General features: G+C 47.9%; 1 protein-coding gene across 2 annotated transcripts in view; it reads right to left on the bottom strand.

Annotated features, from left to right (window-relative positions):
- RNF40 (ring finger protein 40) overlaps positions 1–22141 on the bottom strand; it is a 1006396-nt gene that overhangs the window by 256912 nt on the left and 727343 nt on the right. For both annotated transcript variants that reach the window (XM_069651635.1, XM_069651636.1), the window contains exons 13-14: positions 13080–14113; positions 12568–12685 (exon numbers count right to left, since the gene is read on the bottom strand). In XM_069651635.1, the coding sequence (XP_069507736.1) occupies positions 12568–12685; positions 13080–14113 (1152 nt within the window). The remainder of the gene's footprint in view (positions 1–12567; positions 12686–13079; positions 14114–22141) is intronic.

Below are 22141 nucleotides of genomic sequence, written 5' to 3'. Positions count from 1 at the left end.
GTGTGACTACGACCTCGAAATAGAGGGAGGGGAAAGAGAAAGGCATTTTTAAAGAGAAGAAATAAAGACCACAAAACCCCACTCTCCCTACTGTGTATGGCCGGCGAGGCCAGGCCACGTGTTCGGCAGCGCCGAAGGATCCCCTCCGCTCGTCCTTCCGTCGAAGATCTTGCTCGGCGGAGAAACAGCTCTGCGTCGAGGGAGGGATCTACGTTATTGATATTAATGACAAACGACCAAAGGTCGAAGAAACTATTTTGCAATGTCTCTCTAGGAGCTCTGCATAAAGGCGGCTAGTAGCTGGGTGGAAAAAAAAAATCTGAGGGACCTCGACGCGTGATTGTGGGTACAACACACGTCACTATAGGGATAGTGTTACAGACACACCTTCTCGACGTCCCCTTTTCGACTACGAAAAACAAAATGCAATACTCCGCAGTGACCACTTTATGTCGGACCTATGCACAGCATGTGATTCTAAGCAGATTAACAAACATCAGAAATATATATATATATTCTTAAGCAAGCAGATACTTTTGGATCCCCTAAGCAGAGTCATTCAGTATAAAAGGTTAAGCCAAAGTCAATGGTCAAAAGTCTTATATAGGATGAAGCACTTCTTGTAGGTAGATAGAAAAGTCTTTGCACAATGTCTTAGAAGCCTTTGAAGAAAAGATCAATCAAATGTAAGGCCACAAGCTGTTTAGACTTGTGAGTCGTAGAAGATGCAAGCAACTCTACAATGAGAGGCAAGTTCTCTCAGACTTTCCAGTACCTTTGTATTGAAGAAAAAGTGCTGCAGATTACCTCTGTTCCTGTGCAGCTCTGCAGATCTCACTGTTCCTGGGCCCCAGTCGTGGGGACAAGAGGGATGACTTCTGGGGACTCCTGCTCTGTAAAGGGGCGGTCACCGCTCACAACCGGCAATCTTTCCAACAAGTGGCACTTTGGTGTTCCAGCACCTCAGTACTTCCGCAAATAGCAACACCACAGTTTCTGGCTGTCGAGATGGACTTTCCTTGCTTCTGGGGTCCCGCATTCTTGAGAGGGCTCAGGCTCGGTCAGTCCTGCCTCCTGGGAGTCTGGAGGATTTTCCTGGAGCTCTTGGCCAACTTAAAAGCAACTTAAACAATATGGTGTTCCTCTCCCTGGCGTTTCGGTTTCCAGCAGCAACTCTGTGGAAATGCAACCAGCATTTCCACAGAGAAGTTCTTTGGTTCCTTCGTCCAGCGGTTGTCTCTGCCTTCCAAGTAAACAAGCCTCGCCTTTTATTCAGTTCTCTCCCATTCATTCCAGCCTAGCTGTCAGTCACCCAGCAGGGTGTCTGTTCTTGCCGGACAGTCAGCCGGCCAATCACCCTAGAGTGCATTTGGGTCTACTAGGAGACTAAGCACAGGGAGTTTCGGGCACCTCTCTCACTTCCTGCCCACCCCAGAGCCAGAGGCGGGCTTCACTTGTGAATCCCCCAAAGGCAAAGCGAACAATGGGACAAAACCTGGCGAGCAGATTAAATCTCAAGAAGGACCTTTCCACAAAGAAATGGTGAAAAAAGAAGCCCAGGGCTATTTTGACAAAAATGGCACCCTTGGGTGCTTTAATGTAGCTGCGAACGCAACCTGCGGTAAATGCACACCATGGTAGTTAAAATGAAACCACTGTCACCAGCCATTCAGTGAGGAAAGGGTAACATAAAATTGTTACACGAGAAGCTAGACAAAGGGGATACTAAGTAACCCCTCCAGCACCCTATTGTAAGATAGTGTGTGCTGGGTCTTGAAAGTTACAAATGTAAGTAAAGTCAATTTCATTTTACTGCTCTTAGAAACAGTAGTTCATCCAAGAGAAGGTATTTAAACCTTTGGGAAATAGGAAAGACTTCCCTGTGTCACTACACTGAAGGTGCTGTGTGACACAATGTAAAATATTATGCCTATGGAGTTTGTCAGACTTCACAACCAAAAGAAACAGTGTTTAAAGTCACATTAAAATACATGAGAGAGTTGGGGAAAAAGGGTCTAATTCTCTCCAGGTTTAAAAAAATCAAGTCCTCAAAATCTAGTCATGTTGCTGGGGGTCTCTAAGGTAGAGGGAATTAGCACATTTCTGAGAATTCTCCCTAACAGGGCCCCGCTAACCCGTCGTTATTTTCATGAAGGTTCCAAATAACATGGGTTTTCTTCTTACTAAATTGATTTGCGCCAGGTTTTCAGACAGTCTTCAGCTTGTACGTTTACAGAACCTAATTTGTGAGAGTTACTTATAATTCTACAATACAAAAAAGTCTCCATTGTTCACCATTCGAAGAATTGCCCCTTGTGAGTTCTTATAAATAGCATCTCTTTATCCTTGCATGTAGGATTGGGATTCCACCAAAGCAATCCCGCCTTTTATTGGACACCTTACATTGGGCAATTTTAGATAAGGAAATCTCCTAGCACCAAAAAGTGTTGCTCCTTTCAGAATCCACCATGAGGGTTACACTATTATGATGAACAGGAAAAGACACAGATGTTTAGCCAAACCAAGTCAAGGCAGTGTAGCACATCAGTAAGGCTTACACTCAGGAGGGAGTGCGAGTGTCGAGGGCTACAATGACACACACAGAGCACTCCAATAATTCAAGATAGGTAGAAGATGTAAAAAACAGGTGTCGCAGAAACATCCTGAGGTCTACCTCGCTGAACTGGAAACCGTCACAAGCTCGAACTTGGGAGTCTGCAGACCCTCAGCTTATGGAACAAGAGGTCTCACCCTACAGTTGCAGCTCAGAAGCAGGAAGAGGGTCTTCATAGGACCTGCTTTTTTATTTCTGTCACAAGTGTCGAGTTATGCAGTTTGATCGCAGTGACCATTGCTGTTTTCCGCCTGCAGCGTGTCCTCGTGGTTCTATGAGGTCATCAGTATCGTGGTGGACCTTTATGCACCGTGCCAGGGTTGTCAGATTGTACAGTGCCAGGCAGTGTTTTACCAGCAGTTCGACTAGCCAGACCTAAATCCGGATACCAAAAGTGACCTCTGCACCAGCAACCCCGAGACGCCCTCTAATAGAACCAATAGACAAAGCAAGGCCCCTGAACAAATAAGAGTATAGGTCATCAGTTAAAATACCAATCTCTACCCCCGAACCAAAGGGTTTAACGTCAGTAAAGTCATTGCCCTACTTCTTCCCTGTCTGATAGTGATCAGCGGTATTCTGGTCAAGGAACTACACCCTTGGGCTTCCTATCTCTAGCAAAGGACTTTTCAAGTGTAGAGCCATTCATTTAGAGGTACGGAGCCTTCATGACGGAGTACAGATAGAGAGAAAGTAGTAAGATGTCTATGTTCCCTATAATCCAAGCGGTGAGGAAGGGTGGGCACATGTGAATCTAAACAGATCCAATCATCAGAAATGCTATTAAGGTAAGTAATGCATGTTTTTCTGATGCTTGTGAATCTGCTTAGAATCACATGCTGTGCATAGACTGGTGAGCAGTACCCAGAGTTGGTGGTGGGATGTGAGAAGGAACAGTAGTAAATAGATGTCTTAGTACTGCTTGTCCCACCTGAGAATCAGACCTAGAGTAAGTATCCAGGCAGTAGTGTCTTGTAAAGGTGTTTATAGAACTCCAGGTTGCCGCTTTGCAAATGGACTCGAGAGGAACATGTGCAATGAATGCTAAGGAAGTCCCAGTGCCCCGAGTAGAGTGTGCTCTAGGCTTGGAGGGCATATCTCTCTTAGCAAGAGTGTAGCAGAGTGTGATGCAATTTACAATCCACTTTGAGATGACTGACTTAGAGACAGGGTCCCCTTCTCTACCAGCCGCCACAAACGAAAAACTGGTTTGTTTTCCTTAGTGGTTTAGTTTTGTCCAGATAATATAGGACTGCCCTGCGCACATTAAGCGTGTGTAGGCTTTTTTCTGCCACGTTAGTGGGGTTCTGGAAGGAGGTGGGTAGTTCTATGGATTGGTTCACATGGAACTTTGAAATGAATTTAGGAGCAAACTGTGGGTGAATGCGCAGAAACATATTGTCTTTGTGAATTGTGACAAATGGGTCTTGAACTGAAAGGGCCAGTAGTTCACCAACTCTTCTTATTGTAGTGACTGCCACTAGGAAGGTGGTCTTGCAAGTGAGTGCTTTAAGGATAGCCTTATGCATAGGTGCAAAGGAAAATCCTATTAGTCTAGTTAATACCACATTTAGATCCCATCCGGGAGCTGCGTTTGAAATAGGGGGATGAAGTCTTTTAACCCCTTCCATAAAGGCCTTGATCCCTGGAATAGTATAAGCTGAAAGTGCAGGTAGGTGGACCTTCAGGGAATTAAAACCCAGACCTGAGTCAAGTAAGAGAGTCAGGTATAAGACAATATGAGTTGGTGAGCAGTCGATGGGGTTGATGCTCTTGGAATTGCACCAGATAACGAAGCGTTTCCATTTATTGGAGTAGCAATGTCTGGTGTTAGGCTTTCTTGCCTCTCTAAGTATGTCCATGCACCTCAGAGGAAGTTGGAGGTGCCCGAACTCTAGGACTTCAGGAGCCAGGCTGCTAAATTGAGAGTTTGTGGGCATGGATGGCGTGTTTCCCCCTCGTCTTGTGATAGCATGTTGTATGGGCAAGGTAGCTTAATCGGAGGACAGATTGACATCGCCATCAGATGGGAGAACCAGGGTTGGCTGGCCCACATTGGGGCCACCAGAATCTTTGTGACTGGTTCCTTGTGCATCTTGTGCACTATCTTGCTGAGTAGGGTGTTCAGGGGGGCTGGAGGGGAAGCGTAGACAAATTTCCCTGACCATGTTATCCAGAGACCGTTCCCCTTGGAGCGGTTCTGGGGGTACCTGGAGGTGTAATCTGGGCATTGTGCGTTCTCCAGAGTTGCAAACAAGTCGATCTCTGGGAAGCCCCATTCTGCGAAGACGTTGGAGATGATGTCTTTGTGTAATCGCTATACGTACTCTGTGGGTAGTGGGAAACCTCTGCTGAGCACATCTGGCAGAGAATTGAGTTCCCCTGGAACGTGTTGAGATAGAAGGAACATCTTGTGTTTGAGAGCCCACTTCCATTTGTTTTGCCTGTTTGTTCAGGTAATACATGGCCGTGGTGCTGTCCGCGAGGACTAGTACTGTCTTCCCCTTTAGTTGTGTTTGAAAAGCCTTCAGGGATTTGAACACTGCTAACAACTCCAACAAGTTTATGTGGTTGGAGTCTGCTGCTGGGGACTAAACGCTGTGCACCGTGTGATGAAGGAGGTGAGCCCCCCACCCTGTGAGAGATGCGTCCGTGGTGAGAGGGGCTTCTACTGCAGGGGTGCTGAAGGTTTTCCCCTAAATGAGGTTTTCTCTCGACCACCACTGCAGAGAGAGAACGAGGGCTGCCGAGACAACCACTAGATAGTACCATTGTCCGCTGGCCTGACACCATTGGCTGATGAGCCACTCTTGCATAGGGCGCATGAACAAACGTGCGTGTGGGACTAAGTAAATGCAGGAGACCATCATCCCTAACAGTCGCTTTGCTTTGCGTACAGTCATGTTGCGATTGGCTACATAGTGAGGGATCTGCAACAGCATGTTTTGAACCCTCTTGTTGGAGGGGAAGACTAGGAGGTCTTCTGTCCGAATTAGAGCCCCAGAAATTGTTTGACTTGGCTAGGGTCTAGGCTGGACTTTTTCTCGTTGATTGAGAATCCCAGACTGAAAAGAAGATCTACTGTCTTCTGGGTATTTGATAGGCATGTTCCGTACAAATCCCCTATTATTAGCCAGTCGTCGAGGTAAGGATAGACTGGAATGGACTGCCTGCGCAGGTGAGCCACTACTACCACCAGCACCTTTGTAAATATCCTTGGGGCTGAGGCAATGCCGAAGGGAAGGACCTTGAACTGATAGTGTTTGTCTTCTATCATGAACCTTAGGTACTTTCTGTGCGCTGGCAGCATTGAAATATGAAAGTATGCATCTTTCATGTCCAGTGTTGCCATGAAATCCCCCTGTGTTAGCAGAGGGATTACTTCCTGCATGTTGTCATTCTGAACTTTTGAAGGCTTGACAAACTTGTTCACTGGGCGCAAGTCGAGCACAGGGTGCATGGGGAGATCCTTTTTGGGTATACGTACACTGAATAAATACCCTAGTTTACCAGTACAATGGGGACGACTTCTATCGCCGCCTTTTCTTGAAGGATCTCCACCTCTTGCAGCAGAATCTTCATGTGTTCTGGTGATAGGCATCTGGACGTTGGTGGTCGGTATTGAGGTGGTCGGCTGAACTCGATACAGTAACTGTGGGTGACAGTCTTGAGCATCCACTGGTCTATGGGGGTTCCCTCCCATGCATGAAAGATGTTATTGGTCCCCTTTTAGGGAGAATCTCAAAAATGTGTGAATTCCCACCAACTAAGGACCCCCAGCAACTTTACTGGATTTTGAGGACTTGATTTTTGTGATTTTTATACACCGTTTCTTTTGGTTATGGAGTCTAAAACTCAATAGGCATCATCTTTTACAACTGCGTCACAAAGCACCTTCAGTGCAGTGACAAAGGGAAGACTTCCAGATTTCCCAAGGTTTAAATACCTTCTCTGGGATCAACTACCGTTTCCCAGAGCAGTAAAGTGAAATTGACTTTACTTAGCATTGTACTTGCTAGATCCAGCACACCCCATCTTAGAGTGCTGGAGGGATTACCTAGTATCCCGTGTCTAAACGCTCATGTAGCAATTGTATGTTACCCTTTCATCACAGAATGCCTGGTGGCAGTGGTTTATTTCTGAACTACCATGGTTTGCATTTACTGCGACCGTTCGCGGCTCCGGTAAAGCAACCACAGGAGCCATCTTTTTCAAAATGGCGCAGAGCCATCTTTGATAAAATGGCCGCCGGTCCTTTTTCGCCATGTCTTTGTGGAAAGGTCCTTCTAGAGAATTTCTCTGCACGCCAAACCAGGTTTGGTCTCTTTGTTAATTTCGCCTTTGGCAGGGTTTCTGAGAGAAACCCACCTCTGGCTCCAGGGTGTCTGGGGTAGGCAGGAAGTGAGGGAGATGCCCAAAACTCTGTGTGCTTAGTCTCACAGGAGACTGTGATGGACTACTCTGGCAAGGTAATTGATGTAACCGAAAGTATAGTCTTTATTGATTTTTTAACGAACAGAAGAACAGTTCAAGCAATTAAGGAGAAGAAAATAAAGAATAAAGATCTTCCCAGCCAGGCTTCTGACTTCTCCTTGGTTAGTGCCAGTATTGAAATCTTTGGAATCTTCCTTGGGGGATGAGGTGTAAACCTGGGTTTAGTCCTCGTAAGCCCAGCAGTAAGTGGTTCCTGTCTCTTCGCTTCCCATACGGATCTGCAAAAAACAGGAGAATTCCCTGTTAGTCCTTCTTCACTATCTGGTTTATATAGGGGCTGGTCCACTCTGGGCCAGTCAATGCTCTCTACTGTTACGCTCACCTGGACCCCACAGGGGTGTCGATCGGACCCGGACAGCTGCGGTCTCGTCAACGTGATGCATAGTGCAGAGATGACTGTCTGGACTGGCCCGCCTAGTCTTGTTTGCTGGACCCGAAGAAGTATTTTCCTGCAAGTGGAGACAGGGATTAGCCACCTGTGGGTTTTACTGATGGCCTCCCAACTGTTCTCGCTCTCCCCCACTAATCACCTCTGATATCCCCTTCGTAACCTCACCTTATGTTTGTAAAAGATGAGCTCTCCATCCTGCGTGTCTTGCAGGGGCGCATAGATACCAGTTACTTCACTGGTTTGAAGGCGTTGGAAGAGTTCCGGTAAGCATTGACTCTGAACTTGATACCAATCCCGCCTGGGACTTCAAAGAGTTCAATGTGCCGATGTTCACTCTTGTCCCCTTCCTTCCTTAAGTTGCAACTGAGTTGGTGAGAAGAAGGTCTCGTAGCTGCTGCTGGCGTTCAGGTAAGAGTCTGTGTTACCCAACACTGTCTGGTAACTATTGCATACGTTAACGTGTTGTTTTTCTCCCTCCTTACAGATGCGGCATATGAACATATGGAGAATAATACCGCTGGTGGTAAATCAGGTAAGTCTATGGTGATAAGAGGTATTTGTTGATTCCCTTGGATCACCTTGTTATTCTTGTGCCCCTAGGTGCCGGAGTACGGCAAAGAAATGATGGACAGTGCCGGATCGAAAGATGCTGTGAGAACTGGTGAGTATGGCGCCGTGCTGGAGCTGGCGAAGCGACGCGTGCAGGACTGATGTACTTTCCAGGTCGGGATCCGGAATCAGGTGAGGAATTTGAAATAAGTTTGTTTTCTAACCTTGTCCTTTTCTTCCTCTTTATTCTAGGAGCTCGGATTCGAGGTGGGCGTGGCAGAAGACTGGATGCTGGCTGCAGGCACACGGGCGTGGCAGAAGACTGGATGCTGGCTGCAGGCACGGTGAGAGTCACGCTGCTGGATGCAGAACATGAAGCATGTGCTGCTGTTCGGGCGTGGTTTAAATAGCCTCCAAAGTCGTCCCAGGAAAGAAGTTCCCCAGGACCACACCTGAGTAAAAAATAGCCCCTTTAGTAAAATAGTCCCATCCAGGCCTCACGTTGGCTTGGATTTATTTGCAGCATCGTCTGCATGAGGTAAGTAAAGTCTATGAGCCTGGCGCCTATGGCGCCAGGACTGATTTTTATTATGAGCCTGGTGCCTATGGCGCCAGGACTGAACCCAGACAGCCCCTTAGCTGGGGCTGCTGGGGTTTTTGTAAATGTCTGGATGCCTGCTCCCAGGGCTGACGGGCTTGATCCGGGGTAGGCATCATGACATCTACCCATCTAAGCCTTGATAAACTCCCCCCACCCCCTCCCCCAAGTCCCACCCCCCTTCCTTCTTTCCTGCTGGTCGCCATGATGCCCTCCATCCATGCGCCTCGAGGTGCGGACCGAGATAAGTACTGGGGTTTGGGTTTTCATCTTTCTCTCTGGAACAAAGGTTTCCCTTGTTGTGGGGAGTTTCGCCGGCATTGTCAATTGCCGTTCGTGTGGCATTACATATGGTTTCTCCACCCTTCCTCGAGCCGAGGCCGTGCTACGGAGGGTTGTCCGTATCGCTTCCGGACCTTCCCTTCCCCACCGAGCGCAGCGCATGTGTTGGCCGCCGCCTCCTTCATTGTTTGCCCTGGTCAGTGATGTAGCTGTGCTTTTGTTATTGCCGGCTCGAGTGACCGCCTTCTTGCCACGCGAGTATACGTTCGATGCCGGCAGCAGTTCCTGCTGCAGAGCGGGCGAGTCTCCCGATGCCTGCAGCATACTGCCGGCTCGAGCGACCTGGCTCAGGACTGACAGGGCTTTGTCCGTGGCGAAGTTGGCACCCCACCATGAGGGTTCCCTTCTTTCCTCGGCTCCCTCCTCTGACTTGCTTTCCTCGGGTTCCCTTCTTTCCTCGGCTCCCTCCTCCGACTTGCTTTCCTCGGGCCCCTCTTCAGACTTCAAACCATTACAGAGACCCAAATGCACTCTGTGGTGATTGGCTGGCTGACTGTCCGGCAAGGACAGCCACCTTGCTGGGTGAGTGACAGCTAGGCTGGAATGAATGGGAGAGAATTGAATAAAAGGCAAGCCTTTTGGCTTGGAAGACAGTCGACCACTGGACGAAGGAACGAAGAGCTTGAAGAGGACGCCTGCTGCAACTCCTGGACCGTTGGTTTGCCCGGTGAAGCCCTGCTGCAGTGCCAACTTGCCAAGTTCTTATAGACAGAGAAGCCCCTGCAAGGACGACTTCTACCTTTGAGTTAGTGGGACCAATCAACTCCACAGTAAGCCAGCTGGACATCCATCTCGGAGCTGGTTGATTTTCCTCAGAGTTGCTGCAGGTAACTGAATAGCCACGGAGAGGAACACCAGATTGTGTGCGTTGCTTTTAAGCTGGCCTCAAACCAGAAACCGCGCTTGTTAGTATTTGCAGTAGCCGCGAGAAGCTGAAACGTGAAACAGCCACTGAAAGTGAAGTTGCCACTTGGCAGTCTGAAATACTTCCCTGTGCCACTGCACTGAAGTTACTGTGTGACACAATGTAAAAGTTGATGCCCATGGAGTTTGTCAGACTCCAAAACCAGAAGAAAACAGTGTACAAAATCACATTAAAACACATGAGAGAGTGGGAAAAAGGGTCTCACTCTCTCCAGGTAAAAAAAAAAAATCAAGTCCTCAAAATCCAGCAAAGTTGCTGGTGGTCTCTAACGTGGAGGGAATTAGCACATTTCTGTGAATTCTCCCTAACATCGCGTTTGACAGCAAATAGCAACACAGCGGTTCTCGGATACCACTTCAGACTTTCCTCGCATCTGGGGTCCCGCATTCTGTTGAGGTGGCTCAGGCTTGGTCAGTCCTGCATCAGGGAAGTCTGGAGGATCTTCCAAGTGCTCGGGTCTGACTTAAAAGCAACGCACACAATATGGTGTTCTGCTCCCTGGCTCTTCGGTTCCAGAAGCAACTGCAGTGGAAATGCAACCAGCTTCAAGAGGATGTCCAGACGGGCTTTCTTTGGAGTTGATTGGTCCCACCAACTCAAAAAGGGAGAAGTTGTCCTTGCAGGGCTTCTCTAGTCGAGGCAAATTTGGAACTCCAGCACAGCAGCAGGGCTTCACCGGGCAAACCAACGGTCCAGGAGTTGCAGCAGGCGTCTCTTCTAAGTTCTTCTTCGGATTCCTTCATCCAGTGGTCGACTCTGCCTTCCAAGCTAAAAAGCCTCGCCTTTTATGCAGGTTTCTCCCATTAATTCCAGCCTAGCTGTCAATCACACAGCAGGGTGGCTGTCCTTGCCGGACAGCCAGCCGGCCAATCACCTTTGGGTGCATTCCTGTAACCAAGGGGTTACTTCCCTCACTTCCTGCCCTTGCCAGACATACTGGTTGCAGAGGCGGGCTTCACTCGTGAATCCCGCCAAAGACAAACTGAACAAAGAGACCAAACCTGGTTTGGCGCGCAGAGTAAATCTCAAGAAGGACCTTTCCAACAGAAAATGTCGAAAAAAGAAGACCCGGGCCATTTTGATGAAAAGGGCAATCATGGGTGCCTTTACCGTGGCTGCGAACGCAGTCCGCTGTAAAAAAATCACAATGGTAGTTAAAAATAAACCACTGCCACCAGCCATTAACTGTAGAAAGGGTAACATAAAAAATGTTACATGAGAAACTAGCCAAAGGAGATACTAAGTAACCCCTCCAGCACCCTAGGGTAAGCTAGTGTTTGCTGGGTCTAGGAAGTTACACATTTTAAGTAAAGTCAATTTCACTTCAATACTCTTCACCAAGAGAAGGTATTTAAACCTTTGGGAAATCCAAGAGACTTCCCTTTGCCACTGCACTGAAGGTGCTGTGTGACACAATGTAAAGATGATTCCTATGGAGTTTGTCAGACTCCAAAGTTAAAAAGAACACAAATTAAATCACATTAAAATTACACGAGAGTTAAAAAGTCCTACAGTCCAGCAAAAGAGCTAGGGGTCTCTAAGGTAGAAGGGAATTAGCACATTTCTGAGAATTCTCCCCAACAGAACACAAGGGTGGAGAGGGAGCCATATACAGGGGAAGCCCTCTGATGTAGCTACCCCTTGGCTAGCCGAGAAGTGAAGAACGCCAGACCGAGGTGCCGGAGAACCATCAACCCTAACAGAAGAGTTGCTGGGAGAACTGTCTGGTGTGGTGGCGTGACCACGGAAGCCCCGTGGTGGGCCTGGCCTGTCCAATGACACAGACGCCCATAGAGATGTGAGACCTGAAATCTCCTGTCGGCAAACCCTCGCAAAGCGTGGCATGCCACAGAAGCACAGAGTGGGACGGTTGGGAACTCTGGAGCACAGAGATGACCTTCTGAAACAGGAGACCCAAACGGGTCCCAAAATGCCACCCGCAACAAATGAAGATAATGGCATGGAACGAAAAAGGGTGAGGCCGTCAAGGGAGTATATCTTAAATAACGGAACAAGAGAAAAACTATGATATGGATGTTGTGACCTTGAGAAAGCATAAAGCAATATATCGCAAGAATCCAAGGAAAGTGAACAATGATATTAAGCATGAGGCTTTGAGAAGGCCTGAAAGACTATCCTCTGAAGGGGGGGAAGAAAGGGCTGAAGTGAAATATTTAACAGTTGGGCAATCCCACAACGAAAGACTGAGAAACAATGTGAATCACAATTGTATCTTATACCCAGGGCTCAGAGAAGGAGCTTAGCAGAGGCAACCAATGGGTGGTGGTGTCTCACCCATAATAAGAATATACTAAAGACCAGCAGGATCAACTGGAAAGCGAGCGAGATAGCCTTACAGTCCTTCCTTTGACTATCTTAAGAAACCCATAAAAAAAACTGTTGAGAATACAGATAAGCAGTACACAAGCTGAAAAACAAAACCTATGAGTAGTTGGCAGACGTTAGATTTACCAATGACAGACAAGCACCTTAGTTTGGATAGGTAGAGAACATCCTATAGAAATAGGGCAAGATGTGCATTTTCTTCATTATTTTGAAAGAACCGGATAGAAATGCCCAGTCTTAGTGTGACTCCTCCTTCCGACCCACCACAAATACGATTATGTTATTATATGGTGGCAGACTTGGCTCACCTCAGCCTTGGTTTTTTTCTCAGCTGCCATCAGTTGAACCTTGTCCCTCTGCTCCTTGGGGGCCGATTTGTACATGTCCAGCAGCAATTTCATTTCCTTCTGACTCTCCTGGGCTTTCCTGTAGAGGAAAAACATGGGGCTCAGAACTGAGGGCACTCCCAGCGCTACACCGTGACAGCGAGTTCCAAACACTACATTCACCGCAATATGAAAACACTGGAGCGACCCTCTTTAGGACTCATTGTTAATTGGAATGATGTCTGTTTCTGAAATGGTAAGGATCTGGCAATAACGGCACCTTGCATGGAACCCCAAAGTGAGACAAAGGATTGCAAGTAGTCCCCTGTACTGTATGCTTTGGCGTAACATGATAAAACAACTCAAAACAAATATCTACCCCAATGTCATAGTCTGACTGAGTGCCATCTGTGCACATCATAACAAGAGCAGTAGGGGCGTCTTTCCAACCCCCCCCCAAACAAAGACAGGATCAAAATGCCTTCTATACTCACTTCAACTCTGACCGAAGCTGTTTCAGCATGTCTGAATCCTTTTTCTTGGATTCCTCTGCCTTCTGTTTCTCTTTGTCTCGATCCCTATCCCGGTCCTTATCTCTGTCCTTCTCCCTTTCTTTGTCCCTCTCCTTCTCCCTGTCTTTATCTCTGTCCTTCTCCCTGTCTTTATCCTTTTCCTTCTCTCGGTCTTTATCCCGGTCCTTCTCTCGGTCTTTGTCCCGGTCCTTCTCCCTATCCTTATCCCGGTCCTTCTCCCTGTCCTTATCCCGGTCCTTCTCCCTGTCTTTATCCCGGTCCTTCTCCCTGTCTTTATCCCGGTCCTTCTCCCTGTCTTTGTCCCGGTCCTTCTCCCTGTCTTTATCCCGGTCCTTCTCCCTGTCTTTATCCCGGTCCTTCTCCCTGTCTTTATCCCGGTCCTTCTCCCTGTCTTTATCCCGGTCCTTCTCCCTGTCTTTATCCCGGTCCTTCTCCCTGTCTTTATCCCGATCCTTCTCCCTGTCTTTATCCCGGTCCTTCTCCCTGTCTTTATCCCGGTCCTTCTCCCTGTCTTTATCCCGGTCCTTCTCCCTGTCTTTATCCCGGTCCTTCTCCCTGTCTTTATCCCGGTCCTTCTCCCTGTCTTTATCCCGGTCCTTCTCCCTGTCTTTATCCCGGTCCTTCTCCCTGTCTTTATCCCGCTCCTTTTCCCGGTCTCTATCCCGCTCCTTTTCCCGGTCTCTATCCCGATCCCTTTCTCTATGTTGGTCCCGATCTCTTTCTCGGTCTCTCTCACGTCCTCCCTCTTTGTCTTTCTCATTATCGCGTTCCCTGTCACGTCCCTTTGGCCTCTCCGGGTCTCGCTTTGGCTCCTCCTCTTCCTTCTTGCCCTCGCGGGGTGGAAGCTCTTCTTTTTCCTTAACAATTGAGTCCTTGCTCTCATTCTTCACCTCCATCGCTTCCTCCTCCTTCACTAGGGCTGGAGGGGCCTCATCTCCAGGAGTAGATGGGAGCGAGGTTGAGCCAGAAGGGTAGCTGCTCATCTGCACCCGGATCTGAGGAAAATGAGAAAGTAATGAGTAACAGAACGCAAAATAAACAAAGATCTTTATACTTCAGAGTAAGACCTTGGCTACAAGACAGAACCAAACACTCACAACTAAATGGATCAGCAGGAAAATTACAAGCTCAGATACCACCTCAAAACATCTAAGCAGATACTGGTTAGGTGTTTGCATCCCAGGGACTGCTGAAAGGTCACCCTATGTTGTAGAAATTAGGTTTCAATGTATTCTCAGTAAGGGGAGAATCCTGTGGACAGGTCTGGTCTTTGCACAGGTGTTCCAGCCTCACAAGCTACAAGAGTCCAACAAGAACCCATCAAGTGGGCCCAAATAAGTTTACAGAGACGTACACTAAAATTAAGGGTGTTGTAGAGTCTAGGAATTAACAAGATTGAGTAATACCGATCCGCAGTGTGTGAAAGAGCCCTTTTCTGCCACTTTTGTAAGCCCACTGAATTTTATTTTTTTACTTTTGTGATGCTCTCAAACTCCCTGCTCTACACCTCTCCATCAACCCCAAATTGAGTGCCATGCAGGATTGATAAGGGATGCAGCTTGTTTACATTTGTGCCTCCCCAGAAGCACTTATGATTCACTGGGTGAGGTTTTCCCGCAAAGGTGCTTCTTAGTTGCCCATGCCTAATAAGGATTATCCAAAATATTGCCACAAAGAAAAAACAAATGGTTGAAATGATTGGAATTTCACTGCACCAAAATTGCATAAAGCCGCAAATCCCAACGATTTCGACCATTCGGTTTTCATTATACCGAACAAGGGAAGCGGGGTTGTCCCTTGTTCGCTATAATCGAATCTGGGGTGGTGGGGCCGCATCCGAAACAACAAAGTAATTATTTTTTTTTTTTTTGGGATAAAAGAGAAGCACCCTGCAGCACCGGTTCCCATCCACAGAAGTGAAGGGAACTGGCACTGCAGGGACTTCGCACACAGTGAAGTGTGCCGCCAAAAGGTAAGGGAGCGGGGTCTACAAAAGGTCATTTAGCTGTGGGGTGCTTATTTCGAATACTAACATTTAGAATTCGACATTTAGAACTTTGAAATGTTCATTTTCGAAATAATCACGCACATCCGCCTAAATAACCCGTCCCAGTTTGTGCATGTTTTTCTGGTTGGTAGCAGTGTATCTTAAGTTGTGGCTGAATAATTAATGGAGTTTATACTGTGCAGGGAGCCTTTCTTGCTCCTTTGGCTAGCCCTAAAATGTTGTCTCGTTGTTTAAGTCCAGTAAATTGGCAACTGTACTCTGTTGACCTTTGTGTTTGCGTGCGTGTGTGTGTGCGCGTGTGTGTGTGTGTGTTACTGCTGATGTGAGCTCTGCCTTAGAGCTCCCTAAAGAGCTTTGGCTAGGTGTACTGAGGTATGGGAGTCCTCTGAAATCCACGCCAGTGTTTGTCCACAAAAGGAGCTGGCATTTGAGGAAGAAAAGTAGTTTGCTCACTGAATAACTTTCCTCACCGATTCCCATCCAGATTCCAGCTGGGGATGCAACCTTTGTGGCTCTTTGGAGACCCATTGGTCTCAAAATGCTGTGGCTAGCGCCAGGGTTCTCCTTAACCTCCCTAAATCAGTATCCGGACACAGACCGTTCACCTGGTTGATGGCAGAGTATTTTATTACATTGGCTGCACAAGTAGAATCCATATTGACCCACAAGAAGCGTTTTCTTCCTAGAAACTCGCAAAATGGACTCTTTAGTGTTGTGAAATTGGTATTTTCCGATACATAACGAGAAAATTAAATGCTAAATGCATGTTTAATATGCATACGGCATGAACAAAAATTCTGAATCCCATAATGCCGAACAAGGGAAGCAGGGGGGTCCGCCACTCCCCTTGTTTGGCATAATGGGTTCAGGAGTTGCAGGGGTGTCCCCCTCTTCCATAACATGGAAAGCAGGGGGGAGGTGGGGGAATGGGGGCACGACAAAGTAACAAAGAAAAGAAAAAAAACGACACTGCAGCGTAAGTTGTGTTCCACAATTGAGAGCAGGAACGGACGCCACAGGGAGAGGGATGCAGGAAAGGAAAGAAGGTAAGTGCCACACGCAGTATGGAGGGGTAAACCAGTGGTGTGTAAGGGGAATGCGGGCAAGGGGGATCTATGTGACCACTGCGCTCTGCCGCTTTCGAATTCGGAACTTTCCGATTCCTCATTTTCAGCAGCGTAGTAATCATGTAGATCTGTGAAATCTAGTATCAAGGAAACTGTACTTTGAAGCCCTTCAGTGCAATTGGCTGAACAGGAATGACCATGCAGAGTAATTTATCAGATGTGGGCTTTGGCCAGGAGTGCAAAAAGAAATGTGTGGCGTTACTTGGAAGTTTTTGCCAACGCTAGTATTTAGGATTCTTCTGGAATCCACATTCCTTGAATGCTTATGGTCCAAACGACAGGCCTCACAAAAAGGAAGGAACAAGTTAACTTCCCTGTAAATTCTGTTCTCCAGCACTGGTATCTTACATGGATTCACATGCTTATGAATATTTCCCATCGTCAGGCTAGGAATCTTCAGTAATATTAAAGCAGTTTTGCTTTAAAGCCTAAAAAACTGCTGGTCACATATAGCCCATTGCTGTCACTTTGGGTCATACTGCCCCAACCAATGATGTTCGTCCTCCTTAGCCCCACCCCTGGAGGCCATCTTCAGATTTAAGAGCGCACGTAGCCATGGCAGTAGGAACTACTGAAGAGCCATGTAGGGGTAGAAGGAAGGGTCGAATGTGAAACCATGTAAGATACGAATGCTGGAGAACAGGAGTTACAAGTAAGTAACTTGTTCCTTCTCCAGCATTGGATCTCACATGGACTCACATGCTTATAAATACAATTATACAGCAGTACAAACACAACCATGGGAGGCGGAACAGCTCAATAGAAGCAATGCAAACTCACCTCTGGAACACTCACCTTAAGCAAAAAGTTTGCGTAGCACTGCCTGGCCGACACGAGACTCCTCCCTGGAATTCCTGTCGAGGCAGTAGAATCTCGTGAAGGTGTGGACTGACATCCATATAGCAGCCCTGCAGATGCCAAGCAGGAGACCAGACAGGAATGTTGTAGTTGCGGCCACACTTCTGGTGGAATGCACCCTCGGAATGCCTGGCAGAGGCCTGTTGGCAAGCTAGTGACAATGTGAAATGCAGCTGGATCACCACCTGGAGATGGAAGCCTTTGATAGAGCCTCCCCCTTTATGAACAGGTCCGAAAGCCACCAACTACTGCAAAGCCGACATGAAACTTCAATGCATGGGCAACGTCCAGTGAACGCAAAACCCTCACTGAGAGTCAAAGAAAAATTGTAGGTTTGTTGGCTTGTTCAGATATATGATATGGCATTTGTAACGTGCCTATACACAAGTGTTTCAAGGTGCGACGAGGCAGGGGGAGGGGAACAAGGGGGGACAGACAACGATCCTACTAGGCCAGATATCATTCAGATCGCGCAAGGGTAGAGGGGAAGGGAAAAGTTCAAGGGAGAGGGGAAAGTGCAGTACAGGGTTAATAGCATACAGGATAAAAACAAAGGACAGCTAGTGGCAAGTGGGAGGTAAGTGCAGACAAGTGCTGGGAAGGGGGGCTGTATGGATACAGAAAGTCCCGCAGTGCAGGGGAGAGTGGCTGGGCCAAGGACCGAGAACGGTGAGTGGCCCAGTTGCAGATTCAGTGCAGTTTCAGTAAGTTTAGCAGGGGAGAGAAAGCGGAGGCAAAGAGGAAGGTTTTGAGGTGCTTCCGGAACCGGAGATGGTTCTCCTCAAGTTTCAGGGAGGCAGGAAGGCTGTTCCAGAGGGAGGCACCTGCAGTGGAGAGAGATCTGCCCCCAACTCGTCGTTTGGAGAAACAGCTGACCCTGAGGGAGTTGGAGGCAGATGAGCGAAGAGCTCGAGAAGGAAGATATTTAGGAAGAGAGAGTTGAAGGTATTTTGGCCCAAGGCCCCAGAAGGCCTTGTGGGAAATGCAGAGGGTTTTGAACTTGATCCTTGCAGTCATTGGGAGCCAGTGTAGTGATTTCAGTCCTGGAGAGTACGGTCCCTGGGCTTGAGGCCAAGGACAAGTCTCGCAGTCCTGTTCTGGATGAGTTGCAAAGGGCGGAGATTAGCGGCAGGCACATTTCGATAGTGGCTGTTACAGTAGTCCAGCTTCGAGAGAACCAGGGCTCTAGAGATAGTGAGCTTCTGGGGGAAGGAGAGGAAAGGAAGGATACCTCTGAGGACATGTAGCTGGTAGTGTGACTTCTTAGAGATGGTGTCCAGTCAACTGGTCGACGACAAACTGGTCGGCTGCAATTTGGTCGACTGCAATTTGGTCGAATGCCAAATGGTCGAATTTTTTTTTTTTTTTTTATATGTATGTGTTTTGTGGGTTTTCGTGTGGGGAAAAAAAATAAAAAAGAAAAAAAAGGGGGTTGGGGGGGACCCCCCCCAAAAAAACCAAAAAATGGGTAAAAAAAAAAAAAAAGAAAAATTCGACCATTTGGCATTCGACCAAATGGTGTCGACCAAATTGTCTGTCGACCAAATGTTTTCGACCATTTGACTGGTAACCCTTAGAGACGTCGGATATGTGAGGAGAGAAGGAGAGTGTGGAGTCGAAGATGACCCCGAGGTTTTTTGCCTTGCAGGTAGGAGCAGGAAGAGGGCCAAGAGAGGCCGGCCAGAGAGCTGCAGGGAAGGAGGGAGTGGGTGTGCCTATGAGTAGGATCTCAGTCTTACTGGAATTAAGGCAGAGGTTGTTGGCGGCACATCATTCCTGGATAACAGAAAGACAGTCAGAGATGAAGGAAGGAAAAGAGGAGGCCGAGGGTAGCCTGAAAATGAGCTGGGTATCTTCCGCATAGCACTGAAAGTTGGGGCAGAGAGCGGCGATGCGGTGGGCGAGAAGTGCCAGATACTGGTTGAAAAGCCAGGGAGAGAGGTTAGATCCCTGAGGGACACCACATGTAGAGAAAAAGGTGTCAGAGAGGAAAGACCCCATTTGGACCTGGGAGGGTAGGTTGGAGAGGAAAGAGGTCAGCCACGCCAGAGCCTGACCAGTGATACCCAGGTTATCACGGAGACGGTTGAGCAGGATAGTATGGTTGACAGTATCAAAGGCAGAAGAGAGATCAAGCAAAATGAGAGCACATGGAGTGTTTGAGTCAAGGTTCGAGAGCAGGTCCTCACGGATGTTCAGGAGAGCAGTTTCCGTGCTTCTGGCAGCTCTGAAGCCAGACTGATGGTCATGAAGACTACCAACAGCTTCAGCATGGAGATTAAGCTGGGAGATGGCCAGTTTCTCCAGGAGCTTGCCCAGGAAGGGAGTGATAGAGATTGGGTGATAGTTAGCTGGGCAGGAGGGGTCGGAAGAGGGCTTCTTAAGATGAAATTCCAATGGTATATTTGGTATGAAAGAAGGGTAGATGCGCAGTTCTACCCTGGATTGGGGAAAAGTCAAATAGTGATTTGCAAGAGAGCATTGAATTCCCGAACATGTCTGGCAGATGTAATAGCGACCAAGAACACATTTTCCACAAAAGAAACTTTAAAGGAGCCCGGTGAAGAGGCTCAAAAGGAGAGCCCATTAACTTGGAGATAACCACGAGTTCCCAAGCAGGAGCAAGTGCTTTAACTGGTGGAAATGTCGTGAAAAGGCCCTTGAGGATCTCCTTAACAAGCCTATGTGACCAAAGAGAAGGCTTGTCAGTTGTCGGAGTGTAACGGGAGATGACAGCCAAGTGAAACCTTATAGAAGCATGCGCTAGGCTGGATTTTGCCAATGATGGAAGATATGGCAGGATCTGGTTAGCCTTGACATGTGGGTCGAGTCGTTGAGACTGACGGTATTGTACGTTTTTAACGTATAAAAAAGTCTTACCCCACCAAAAGACCTAAAACTAAAACCACGAAAAGTTACTACCAAAAGTCTGAACTTTTTGTGGTGTGTGTTGGTGGGGTCAGACTTGAGACAACACCCCTATCCCCAGCAAAAAACACAAAACAGGGGCGCCCCCCCCCCCCCCCCCCCCCCACACCCTGCTCACTATACTTTACAGTATAGTGAACGAAGGCTGCGGGGGGAAAACCCTGCAGCTTCCGAAAAAATAAATAAAAGAAAAAGGACCCTGCGGTGCCGGTTCCCGATCACGGAAGTGAAACGGAACTAGTGCCGCAGTGAGACAACATGAAGGAAAGGTAAGTAGGGTTGGGGTATGTTGGAGGTGTGGGTGGAAGTGTGTGGTGGATGTGTTGTGGGTGTGGGTGGGGGTGTGTAGGGATTTTAATGCATGTTTGCATGGGGAATGTGCAAACCCTTTTGTGGTTCGCACATTTCTCATGCAAACTTTTTCATTGCAGACTTTTCTGCGACTGAAAAATCACGCAGATCCGAGATTGACACCCTATGGAAACCATTTCCACTTATGTTTGTAGTAAGAAAGAGTCGACAAAGCTCTAGCCTTGGGCAGAAACTCACGGGATTCCAAGGGTAACTGGAAGTGTCCAAATTTTAAGGTTGCAGGAGCCAAGCCCTCAATTTCACGGATGCTGGGTCATGGTGCAGGACGGCTCCTCCTTCCCTGGACAGTAGGTCTTGGAGGAGGAAGCTTGATGGACAGTGCCACCCACAGATGCAGCAGGTTGGGGTACCAGATTTGACGAGGCCACGCCAAGGCAATTAGAATCATACTGTACTGGCTCAGTTTGAGTGGTCTGATGAATCTGATATTGTCAGGGTTTCCTCCGAGGCCCAAATGTGGCCAGCGTGAGGCGGGCGGCTGTTTGTGGGAAGACAACCCTCAGGGAAGTAGGATAAGCATACCAGATCATATAAAATATCCTGCTGCTCTATTAGAATCTCACAACCCCCTTTTTTATCCCATTTCATTATGACATATTGTGGTGACTCCCTTAAATCGCCCATAAGGACTACTAAGGATACCTTCCAACATTATATACAAAAGTCACCAAGTCCTGACTACCATTGCCATATAAGTAAAAATACTCTAACGAGGAAGCTGAACTGAGCAGTAAAGATCAGAAGCCCAAGGGGACTCTAATGTTTGTAAAAACGTAACAAGAGACAGGAGACTTAAACTGACGGGGCAGCTGACATGCGAAACAGAAGATCATGGAGAACGTTTCTCCCCTAAAGCCGATTGGGGGTGTGGTGGCTGGCATTGGGCGAGGCAAGAGAAGCAGAAAGAAGGGAGATAGTGTCTGGTCTGAGAATGGGTCTGGAAAGCCAGGACGCTGTGTTGGCAGGTCGAGAAGTCCGAGTGAGGGCTCACATCAAAACCCAGGACGCAAGCAGAGCAACAAGTCGATGCTAAAAGGTGCTGCATGAACTTCGCCAAGCCGCATCAGCTGTTAAAGGCAGATCAAGAAGTCAAGCGGGAGAGAATGGCGTCCCAAAGGCTCCAGAGTGGTTAAGTGGCGAGTCAGGAGGCCAGTCCAGTTGCCCTAACCAACACAGGGAGATGGCGAGCGGATGGGACGGAAAGCCGTGGCCGAGGATTGCCTCAGCAAGAGAGAGAAAGGTACAAGAGAACAGGTATGCAAAATCTGCTCCGGCAGCCGGGGCAGACAATACCGGTCACCAGAGAGGCTATTTGAAGAAGAAAACGTGGCGAGAACGGAAAAGCCAAGTCAGGCTTCGGTGCAGCGAAGAGACAAACCGGTGAGCCCACAAAGCAGGGATGGGGCACTGGGGTTAAATATAAATAAAACGAAAAAACTGACTGATTGAGAAGAAGTGAGGTGCAGCAGTAAATGAAGAAAATAAACAAGTAATATTGCAAAGTAAAGAGAGAAGAGAGACTGGGGGGAGAGCAGCAGACCCCTTTGCAGTCCTGTGATAAACATTAAAGGAAGCCCTGGTAAGAAAATATAACAGGCAGTTACAAGGGTGCGATTATAAGAAGCCCTGGCAGGAGAGTATACCAGGCAACTGCAAGTGTCTGATTACAAGTCCTGGCAGAGGAAATATACACCAGGCAGTTGCAAGTGTGTGTGAAAAGGAAGTCCTGG

The sequence above is a fragment of the Ambystoma mexicanum genome, chromosome 3p, assembly GCF_040938575.1.
Source record: "Ambystoma mexicanum isolate Mex_15411 chromosome 3p, UKY_AmexF1_1, whole genome shotgun sequence".
Classification (NCBI taxonomy): Eukaryota; Metazoa; Chordata; class Amphibia; order Caudata; family Ambystomatidae; genus Ambystoma; species Ambystoma mexicanum.
This window is presented reverse-complemented; position numbering and strand designations above follow the sequence as displayed.